Genomic DNA, 12,233 nt, shown 5'->3' with positions numbered 1-12,233 from the left:
GGGGTCAGCATTGGCACCCTGACTGGTCCCCAGCTGCAACAAACTTTGATGCACTGTGTGTTCTGAAACATTTCTATCAGAACCAGCATACATTTTTTAGCAACTTCAGCTACAGTAGCTTGTCTGTTGGATTTGCCCACATGGGCCAGCCTTTGCTCTCTACTTGCGTCAGTAAGCCTTCGCCCATGACCCTATCGCCGGTTCACTGCTTTACCTTCCTTGAAACACTTTTGATAGGTACTGAGCACTGCAGACCTTGAACACCCCACAAGAGCTGCAGTTTTGGAGATGCACTGACCCAGTTGTCTAGTCATCACAATTTGACCCTTGTCAAAGTCGCTCAGATCCTTACGCTTGCCCATTTTTCCTGCTTCTAACTCATCAACTATGAGGACAAAATGTTCACTTGTCGCCTAATATATCCCCCCGCTGACAGATGCCGTGTTAGCAAGATTATCAGTGTTATTCACTTCACCTGTCAGTGGTCAAAATTTTATGGCTGATCGGTGTGTGTATGTTTGTATATGTGTGTGTGTGTGTGTATATATATATATTATATGTATTTCTATAAGATAGGGCTGCAACTAAAAATTATTTTCAGAATCGATTAGTTGGACGATTATTTTTTCGATTAATCGGATAAAAAAATTAATGTCAATTTTTTTATTTAAAATAATTTAATAAACAAACAGGATGCTAAAAACAAACAGCAGAATAAAAAAACTTTGAGAATAATGCAGTTCTTGTTTTTATTTTCCATTTAAGCACATTTGAGCCCAGGCTTGCCACACTGCCTCCCAGATATGACTTACACCCCCCAGATGTGCCTCTCTGCCCACCCAGATGTGCCTCTGCCCACCCAGATGTGCTTTATACCCTGTGGCCCCTGATTTGCCCCTCCCATGCTCCAGATTCATTTTTATTTTTATTTCCTAGTTATGCACATTTGAGCCCAGGCTTACAACACTGCCTCCCAGAAATGCCCTATACCCCCAGATATGCCTTATACCCCCATATGCCATAGTGCCATCTGTTATGCCTTATATCGCAGATATGCCACTCTGCCCCCCCACAAATAGGCCATTCTGCCCCCAGATATGCCTTATACCCCTAGATATGCCACTGTTCCCTCTGATATGCCACCCACCCCAGACATACCCCCCATGCTCCAGTTTCCTTGGTGTCTAGTAAGGGCAGCCGGTGAACGTCTGCGCGATGTGCGTAGATAAACCTCTGCTGCTGGCTGGCACTTTTGCTGGAGCTTCTATGACTGAGCACCAAAAGGTTATGTGACGCCTGTGCTATAGAATCCCCAGTGGAAGTGCCGGCAGTAGCGGAGGAGGTCTGCGCGTGTCCCACAGACGTCCATCGGCTGGCAGAGAGGAAGGTCCATGTCCCCTGCAGCGCTACGGCAGATCCTCCGCTCTGGCAGCCGGTGAACTTTGCGCGATACGCGCAGACAACCTCCGCTGCGCTGGCCGATAATTCCTCCGGGGCTTCTATGTTGGAGCGCCGGAAGGTCGCGTCACGCTGGTGCTCCATCATAGAAGCCCCGGCGGAAGTGGAGGTCAGTAGCGGAGGTTTTCTGCACGCATCGCACAGACGCCTGCCGGCTGTCAGAGAGAAGGATCCGGGTCCCCTGCAGTGCTGCGGGGGATCTGGATTTTAGTGTTATAGTCCGACTTCTGTTTGAGGTTGGGTTATAAAACGAGGGGTATTGTTCAGTGCATTTGCTCTGAAAAAACCCTCATCTTATATTTGATAAAATCGATTCAACTAATTGATGATGAAATTCGTTGGCAACGATTTTCATTATCGATTATTAGCGATTTTATCGAGCCCTACTATAAGAAAGATATATAATGTTGGCCGCAATGGTTTAATCTCAGCCAACAAACAATCCTGCTTCAGCAAAGGATTAGAAGCCTCGACGCACCTTCTCATTAAGTCGTCTTTTTATTGGCCAACTACATCCTATGGATTTAGATCAAGTGCACTGTTGTCTTTTTCTTTTAATTCAGTTGGGTGATAAACCTTGTAAATGAGCCAAACTCCTTTGCGCTGTTTGAAAGCATACCTTAGAAAATAAATGTATAATTTAAAGAGAAAAGTTAAAGGAAAAAAAGCAACAAACAGGTTATTAATATTTACAATTCTCTTTTCCCTGCTCAGTCCATCTGTCATCACCTAGACTTGGATTCCTTCCATTGGCATTATCCCATGAAAAAGAAAAAACATTCTTCATGAGTATCATATATATAGAGCTGTATAGAGTAATGTAGATCGGCATAGACAAAAACCTGGTTTTATCTCCTTTTCTTTCAATAAACCTCCTGTATCTGCACACCTGGGAGCTGCCATTACGGTCGGACAAGTGATATTTTGGGTGACTGTCCCTAAGCTGATTCTTTAGGGCAGTCGGTTCCTCCATAGACTGTCGTTACTCATGGTGTCATGCCGAGTAATTAAGACTGAGCAATTCTATTGCGTCGCACAGGCAGTATTATCAGTATGCATGTCTAGTAGATTAGGCTAAGCTAACATAGCTAGAACAAATACAAATGCCGATAATGGAAAAACTTGAGCCCGATACATTTTTTAAAACATAGTTCCTCTTTATTTAGTATTGCCTGCCACATTTCACATCGGTCTACGCAAGTGCTGAGTACACAGCAGAAGCTTGTATGCCCAGCCAAAAGCTAATACTTTAACAACATTTCAGTGAACATTACATTATTATCTTCCTGAACTCAGACAGCCTGCAATTTCTACAGAACTGTACAAGAAACACACAGTGAATACAATGGAGATGAGATAAAGTTGGCATAGTAATATCTAAGTGTTCCATCTGAGGAAGAGACCTCTGAGATCCCGAACACTTATGAAACTTACCTCTTATTGGCCCATATAGAAAGGAAACAATTTTGACTAAAGACACTATTCCCCCTTGGGCTAAGACATCTATATCTGTTGTCCTATACCTATGATATATAACTGATCTTCTGTAATGACTAACCGGATTGTATTGTTTCTATTGAAATAAAACACCTGAGGGCCAAAAAGCACATTTTATATACAAGAGCATGAGACTCGGAGCACCCTTTAGTTGAAGCTTTAATTTAGGGCTGCAGAATGTATTACTTTATGCATTGTTTGGTCTAATCCTTTCATAATGTCATATATCACAAAATGTTTGTATGGAATAACATGCGATGACAACCAAAGGGTGATGACCTTAGGTATTGACCAATTTAACTAACAAAAATAGCCAGGTGTACCCAGTGGGGTTAGTCCGTAATCAGGACCTTTTGGCGAGCCAACAGCAAATGAACACAACACCTCCATAGTGTAAATGGGCTGGATCAATGGCCCGTTGGACAGCAAAGCACTGGAGAGGCTAATCGTCCAACAGAGCGACCTGCCTCTGATTTTTGCTGCCTTTTGGACATGTCACCCGATATACAGGTGGTCCAGGCCAATATACGCCAAAACCTGAATCTGTTCACTAAAACTTTGGCTCCCCATGTGATACTATAGTAGATTTGGGCCATGTTGGCATCTTCATTTGGAGGACAATGCACATTTTATTATTTCAGGTTATTTGCAGTAATTAAGATCAGCATCTGGTTTATGTCAGGGCTTTCCAGGGTCTCCCCTACCAAACCTGGTGTCTAACAATTGGCTACTAAAGAAGCCACGTTATAACCAGAGGTTTAGCTAGAAATTACCGGGCCCTGGTGCGAAACTATCCTAGCATTATGAACAGACAATGATCAATAAAAAAAAATTCAATTCAAAAAAATAAGACGTATGTGATAACCTGCATATCTATTTTTATACTGTAGCGTTACCTGGGAACCACTGGGAGATGGAAAAAAACTGCTTTCCCTGGCTGACAACTACCTTATGATATGGGATTTACAAGAAAGCTCAACAAAGTCAGTGGTAAGAAGAAATGATCATGTTTTATGTATTTTTAACTGTTTCACTCATTTTTTAACTAGTGCTTTAAAATACTATTTATCACTTGCACAAGAACAACAATATGTACTGACCCAGGTCATAGGATGTTATTCTCCATAGTACGTCCTTCTTATGTCATATCTTGTCACTTAATAAAGACAATGGTGGCTTTAACCCTTCAGTAAGCATCCCAGCTGTGAAGAACCATGTCTGATCTTCACTGTTATTATTATTATTGTTATATTTATGTGTACCCGGTTTGAATGTGGCTGCAGATCCAGCCTTCAAAGAGACGATCCTATAATCTGGCTGGGGCTCTTAATCAGCCAGCACAGCCCTGTCTGCCCAGACAGCACCCGCACTACAGGGGGGATAACACAGGTGGGGGAAACCCATTGTATTCCTTAATCCCCTCACCTGATACATCCCCTGTATACTGATGGGATTTGTGAGGGGATGTGGCTGATGGGGTTGGGGGTTGGGTTCGGTGCACAGTGAATGGAGATTGTATATAAGTTCCGTGTGTTTGTAATAAAGAGAGTTCTGTTTTAACCTCAAAGCATGAAGTTCTGTCTCATGATTGAGGGAAGTGCTGGTCTGTGACTGCTTTCTTCGGACAGCCACAGCGTGTCCGCTTACTGGGAGAGGGAAGGAGCTGACGGGCGGATGTGTCCAGTCTGGGGCACAGGACGATCCGTCACACCAGCAATCCCCTATGGATGTACCGGTACGTCCTGCCCTTCTTGCATCAGCAGGGACACAACCCTGCTGCTACGCAGGAGATCAGGCTGTCGTTTGACAGCCTGGCCTCCCCCTGACAGCAGAAGCCAGCATTGCTGGCTTTCATCTGCCCGATCTCACGTAACATCTTCCGGCACAAATGCTGGAAAACTGTTCCATTTTTAATTGTCCGATTGCGCGATCGGGCATTCCCTTCAGGGTCGCGTCACTGCTGACGCCACCCGGAAGGTCATTGGAGGACAGGATATCCCCTATTCACAGAAAAAGAGAATAATTGCTGAACCGACATAGCGCAAAAATGGCAAAATTGCTCTGGGCTTTGCGGTACCAAAAAACCCCTGGGACTGAAGGGGTTAAGGCAGGACGTGAGGGTCCTGTTGTGGGTTAAGTCTGCAACCCTTGCACGGGGTATGCAGACAGCAAGGTTTGTATTGCTGAAGACCAAGCTGAATGGGTTTTTCAGCTATGGAAGGTTGCTTATAAACATGATGGCCGACAGCCCCGACAACTGAATTCATGTTCAGGTTGTTGGCAGAAAGAAGGGTTGTGTGCTTCCCTCTTTCAGTTTCCTGTAAAAGATGCACATGAGTCTTGGTATGCTGTGCAAATAGCAATATTGATCCTTAAACATTGTAGAAGACCACAGAGACTATAAGGAATAATAACTCAATCATAGACCAGGTCTATAGGGGTCCTGTCTCCTACAATGTTTATAGATCAATAAATAAATGAATCAATGTGTGACATCACACTGGCCACCCGTGATTTAATGCTCGCTGTTTACACACACTATAGTTAAAATCGTGTTATTAATCCGTTCATTTATATTTCTTTTCGTAAATAATAACAGCAGCAATAGTCACAGCCTTTTCTGTTTAGACCTACAACCAAATCTCCTATTAATAACTCCATAATCCTTTTCAGAAAATAAAATTATCTGCTCTAACCCGCTTGTGATTTGTTAAAAAAAAAAAAAAAGCACAGTACGTCAAAAAAAAAAAAGACAAAAAGGTGTCATGTAGACATATTTAAAACTTGAATATATGACTACTTTTTGTAATAATTTGTGGTAATGTCAAATGAACTCCAGCTGCATATCATTTTGAGTGCAGTGGACATTACTTAAAGCTGACCTGTCATCTTCAGAAAACCTTGACATTACACAGCAGGACATTAGAAGCAGCCTTTTTTAAGATAGAAACATAGAATTTGACGGCAGATAATAACCATGTGGCACATTTAGGAGGATTCGGACCTTAATCAGTCTTTTACTTAGATCCAGACTGATATGTAGATGGAGATTCTTTCTCTGTAATGGCAACAGAGAGCTAACATTTGAGATGCTTCCAAGCGGGGATGCACCGTAGGACAGGCTATGAAGCAACTGTCTGTTCTGGATGAGCATCTTATATTCTTTTTTGGATGGGATTTCACCCTTTGGGGATCTCTTGGGGTTCACCCCAAGTGTAAAGGTGAGTCCTCCTTGCTCTTTTGTGCCTAGAGGGATCCCCGCTGACAAGGCCAATGAAGGCAGGAACATCTGTCTGGGGTTGTTGGTACCAGAGGAAATTTACCTTTTGTTTCTGTTCTGGACTGTGCTTTTGGGTGGGATCAGACTAATATGTAGATTTTTTTTCTCTGTAATGGCACAAGATATGTGTGTGTGTGTGTGTTATACATGCATTTTTAACTACATAATATGTACTTACCGTATTGGCTCGGATATAGGCCGCCCCGTATATAGGCCGCACCCTAAAAGTTTGGTGCTTTTTTAAAGAAAAAGTTTTTTTCTTTAAAAAAGCACCAAAAAAAAACATGCTGCCACTCTGTATCCCCCCACGAGATATGCTGCCACTGCCCCCCCCGAGATATGCTGCCACTGTCCTCCTCCTCCCCCCCGAGATATGCTGCCACTCTGCCCCCCCCCCGACTTACCGGAGCAGACTCCCGGGTGTCTTGCGGGGCCGGCGGGGGGCATCTATGCAATACGCGTATACAACCGGGAGTCTGCTCCGGTAAGTCTTGGGGGCAGAGGTAAAACGCATCGTGCGGACAGTCACCGGCTGCGGCGATGCGGGTAAACAACCCGGAGGCTGTTTACCCGCATCGCCGCAGCCGGTGACCGTCCGGACGATGCGCTTAGACAACCTCCCATGGCCTGCTGGCAGGGGAGGCTGTCTGAGCGTATCGGAGAGTAGGATACAGGTCCCATGCACCGCTGCGGGGGATCTGTATCCTAACCCCGCTGCCTGCCTGCCCGTCGGGCGCTAGACCCCGCATATAGGCCGCACCCCCACTTTAAAGACTTAAAGTGGGGGAAAAAAGTGCGGCCTATATTCGAGCCAATACGGTATCTCTTTTAAGTAAAGACTATGAATTTCAAAATAACTGGCAGTTTCTCTAATATTAGTCCTTGCTGCTGATATATATATATATATTATTACACCCTGCTGCCGATATAGATTAATATAAGCCCCTGCTGCTGATATATATTATTATTATTAGCCCCTGCTGTAAATATAAAAAAATAGGTATAGATCATATAAACAACACATAAAACAGCACTTACATGTATAGATCAACTGAACAGGACATACAAACCTTATATTTGGAGGTATACAATAATAATGTATGGAAACATAGCATTGCAGATATAGATCAGCTGGAAATCACATGTAAACTCAGCACTGAGGGTATAGATAAAATAAACAACCCATGGAAACAGCACTGCAGGTATTGATCAACTGAATAAGACATACAAACCCTGTATTTGCAGGTATACATAACAAATGTATGGAAACATATAGCAGATATGGATCAACAGAATAACGCACAAACCCAGCTTTGCAGGTATAGATCAATTGGAATTCACAAAACTCAGCATTAAACGTATAGATAAACCCCCCCCTAAATTACAGGCATAGATCACAGCTTGCACACCCCAAAGCCAGCCCTGGCATCCACACTGCCCACATAGAACCTGACCAGCACCCAGATAACACACGTAAGACTTGCCATCTTTGTCCCCAAACAACCCAGTATGAGTCAACTTTGTCTCAAACAGCCTGTCATATGCCGTCTTTGTCCCATAAACACACTGCTTGTGCCATCTGTTGCTAAAAACTTCATGAGCGACTGCTTGGCGCCCCCTCTCGTCCGCATCAAAAAAAAAAAAAGACGGCGGTTTAATTCTGGGGCATTAACTGGGACTTAAATTCCCGGACAATCCGGGACATGTGGTCACCCTAGCTCCCAAGCGAGAGGAGAGGCTATGAAACAGCAGTGTGAGCATCTCATATTCTTTTTGTATTGGATTCAGAATAACTTTGTCTATCCCATGCATGTTTAAAGTCCCTCACTGCACCAGCCACAACAACCTCTGATGGGAGGCTGTTCTATTTATCACCATCTTGGTAAAGTAAAACTTCCTTATATGACATCTAAAGCTTTAGCCCTCTAGTTTTAGGTTATGGCCTCTTGTTCTAACATTTCTCCTCCTTTGAAATAAGCTTCCCTCCTGTACTGATTTTCCTCCAATCTATTTTCAAGCCCAAAACATGGGACATGTTATTCTCAGTGACAGGTTCTTTAATGGTTGGGACTCCATTTGGTGAAACGGACATCCTCTGCTGCTCCATCAGACTCCATCAGACTCCAACAGTAGTCTTCTGCCCTCTTGCAACCATCATGGGGTATGTGGTTAGCTGCAACTATATCGCTACATGATACTGATCCCTGTGTATTAGGTTTCCATTTCTGTTACCATACAGGATATTGTCCATTGTGAATTACTTTGTTATACTTGCACAATGTCTGTGATCTGATGACATAATGTCCCACCTCAGGCCTTAGAAAGTTCAATAGTCAAGAATGCTCCAAGTGTAGAATTTGCCTTCAAGATGTTTGTTAGATCTTGCAGCATAGCGTAACACCATGCAGCGTTGTTTAGAAAGCACATTATATTAAATTAAAAGAGAACCCTCGTGAGGGTATATTTGCAGCTTAAAGGTTGCCTGAACCTTAAGTGCATAACAGTTATAAACAGTGAGAATAGAGAACATTAAGAGTGAAATGTTGGCAATTGAACTTGGTAAAACCTATACTAGACCGCAGGAACAAATTATATACAGCTTACTTATTTATTAGTTTAGACATTTTAAGTTCTATCCAGCGTAATGCTTTCTTTTTTGGCTCTTATGAAAATATGCCTTTTTTCTCTATTCTGTTTTTTCTGTACCCTCTAAACATTCCCTTATTTTCTCGCCCCGTCCTACTCTATCCATGCGGTTCTCGAGGATACATCTTCTCTTTTCTATCCCTCCTCTCCCCAACTTACTCTTTCCACCTTCTCTTAAACATCTTATACAAGTCCTTCTCCAGCACAGCCTATTTTAACCTTTTCATACCATCACTCAACCGTCTTTTTTTCTATTTATGGCCTCCTGTGTAGACATCATCTTACTCATTCCACACTTTCTCTTTTCCATCATACTTTTACCTGTATCTACCCCACCTTTCTCTTTCCTTGCTGTTTTCTTCAAACCCACTGTCACATAGTTACATAGGTCTGTTTTCAACCTTATGTACTAAGTCCATCAAGTTCATCCCTTCTACCTAACCTTCCTACTCATGATCCAAAAGAAGGAAAAAACCCTAACTAAGCTACTTCAAATTCTGCCATTAGGGGGAAAAATTCCCTCTTGACTCCCTGGATCAAGAAACTCTAAAATATTACATATCATTGCTGCCTTTGAATTGAAAAAATCTTTGCACAATTACATGGGAAATCCCTGATCTTTTGTGTTCAAACATATTATTTATTTGACATAAATGATATTAGACTAGATCTCCCTACCATCTACCGCCCAAGAGTTAGAGCATTTTTTGTGCCACTAAATTCTTCTGTTCTTCCCCACATTGACCACACTTGAGTCCCTTTTAATATCATCTAACATTGTACAGTAGTTGGGAAATAAACTCTGATGAAACTACCTAAACCAATGTGGCAGCGCGTTTTACTCCTAGTTTGTAGCCTGCTAGTCACTAGATAGGTAGCATTCAGCCCAGGGCACCTGGTGATAAATGAGCCTAAAACATATTTGCCAGCCAACACACTCAGTGTCCACTGTCCAAGACGCATTTTGGAAAAAAGAGAGCAAAAGCTTGTAAAAGGAGCACGAAAGGATCCCAGAATGTGTTAATGCTGCCTAAACTTCTTGTTACTGTAGACTGGTAACAGCTGGTGGCTGTTTGTGGAATTGCAAGTAAAATACAAGAAAAAGCCTCAGGTAACACCTTTGAATCTTTAAATCAGAGGAGCTTAGGGTTGCCGCATACTCCTCTTGTCAGCCGCCCCACTTTAGGTGATTAAAGGTCAGAGCTGACTTCAACAATTTCACCAGCTGCGCAGGCGCCGACTCGGCGGTGAACACACTGCAGAAGGAACCTGTTTGATTCCTGCCTGTAGAAGCGCTCAATCTACTGAGAATAATCTTATAGATAGATCATAATAGATTTGTATTACTACTACCGTATTTTTCTATCTGCTTGAGAGTTGACTCAGGACACTGCATTATCACCGTGGGTTTGGCTACCAGAGCTGTTTAGCAGCCAGATGAGCAAGTTACAGATCCCCGCGCGATGCACCATTCACCTTTTCTGTGTCTAGGTGCCATCTCCCACCACGCTCTCTGCCAGCTCTTTATTCTGCCCCAGCCTGCCTTACCCTGGCCACATTTTTAACCCAGGCATGTCGTAATCAAGGGGATGGGTAAAGTCAAATACAAGTTGCATTTCATTAAGGCACAATGAATGCACTGGAAGCTAAGTCCCATTTAAAGTAATGCCACATTATGTCAATTTACTTGATGAGCCATGGCAATTCTTCTTCCTAATGGCAGGTTGCAATGCTGCTTTGTATTATTAATGGCAAGGCTGCAAATCATCAGTGTACCGTATAGAAAGGTTTTGGCTGGAACGCTACGTACCGGTAGGGAGAAGAAAAAAAGTCTGATATGCCCTGCTACACGTGCTGGATTTTGAAGGAAAGCATATTTGTCCCTAGTAGATCGCAGAAATTGTTCAAGAACATTTCATCCTTGTGAAATCATTACCCAAGTGCGTCTGCCATGATGTGCGCATGCATGGGTTATCTGCCACGTGAGATTTGTGTTCACAATCGGGAGGACTTGGTTATTTTGGCTGAGTTTATTCTTTTCCTTGAGAGTCTCTGCAAACCGCATCTCAAAACAGAACTTTTATTGGGGTCCAAAAGAAATCCAGATTGCAATGTCGGTGAAAAGAAATATAATGCATTTGCTTCTACTATAAGATAGTAGTGAAAATCCTGCTTCTTGTGTGTCGACATTTTGCTCACTTATTAATACAGGCAATTTCTCGAACTTAGACATATAATTTCCCTTCATGCCCAATAATAATACAAGAAATAGGATATGTATGTATGCACTGTATATATTTGATTTATATATATATAATAAAATGGAATGTTAAGCTCAGCATTATAGAGGGAACAGCTCCCTTAGGCGTTCTGCCGTGACCGTGGCCATCTTCGCAGTCCGTATAAGCAGCGGTCGAGGCGCGCTCTCGAAGTACGCCCACCTTCTTCTTCGTCTCTTTACAGGATATGACTAAGTCATTACCCATGAATAAGGATGGCTGCTTCTTTAATTATCTGTGTTATTTGAGAGTTAATCTTTCATTAAAAAGCACGACACAAAAAATGCTCTTTTAACTGTTTGAGGGCCGGAGCCCTTGTTGCTATGGTTGGACACCTAAGCATGGCTACTGCTCCTGTGATGGCTCTGCCTGGAATCCTGTTTATCTCTCATGCTACATTTCCTTTTGTGTTTCCCCCGTCAGCTCTCGAGTTCCACGGCTTTGGAGGGCAAAGGGCAGCTGAGATTTACCTGTGGGCGATGGAGCCCTCATCACAACTGTACACAGGTTGCCACAGCCAACGACACCTCCATCCGAGGCTGGGACATAAGAAGTATGAGGTAATAAATCCATCCCTTCCCCGATAATTGAGACATAAAATTGTCATTCAGGAGCCTAAAACCCCAGACTTAAAATTATTGCAATCGTACGTGGCCTTTTCTTTATGATTCGATTTTTTGCTATTCCAGTTGTGCCTCAAGGAAATGTGTTTAATTTAACACTTTGATTTCCAAATAATTGATTTGATTTGTTCCTTTTTCTATAACGCCTCAAGGAGCAGCATTTAATTTAATAAGAAACGGAGTGAAACCCTTTGCTTTTAAAGGGACACCATTCGTTTTGGTTCCATTTTTACTGTTGAAATCCAGTTGGAATCGGAATTAGAAGACCATGCCGCCAATAAAAGCAAGAACTCAGTTTGGAAATTAAAAAAAACAAAAAACAAAAGGAGAAAATAATTTATAGAAAAATAATAAAGATGGAAACGGTGTAGTTTGTTTAAAATCTGGTGTGAAATAAGACATTTGTGCTTCCACTGGCAGATATGCAGCTCTATGAGTTCAATCACAGAC

At 42.6% G+C, this 12,233-nt stretch overlaps 1 protein-coding gene across 1 annotated transcript in view; it reads left to right on the top strand.

Annotated features, from left to right (window-relative positions):
* EIPR1 (EARP complex and GARP complex interacting protein 1) overlaps positions 1-12,233 on the top strand; it is a 75,782-nt gene that overhangs the window by 53,261 nt on the left and 10,288 nt on the right. Inside the window, exons 5-6 of the mRNA XM_053459038.1 lie at positions 3,846-3,945; positions 11,584-11,720. Coding sequence (XP_053315013.1) covers positions 3,846-3,945; positions 11,584-11,720 — 237 coding nt within the window. The remainder of the gene's footprint in view (positions 1-3,845; positions 3,946-11,583; positions 11,721-12,233) is intronic.

The sequence above is a fragment of the Spea bombifrons genome, chromosome 3 (assembly GCF_027358695.1).
Source record: "Spea bombifrons isolate aSpeBom1 chromosome 3, aSpeBom1.2.pri, whole genome shotgun sequence".
Taxonomy (NCBI): domain Eukaryota; kingdom Metazoa; phylum Chordata; class Amphibia; order Anura; family Pelobatidae; genus Spea; species Spea bombifrons.
This window is presented reverse-complemented; position numbering and strand designations above follow the sequence as displayed.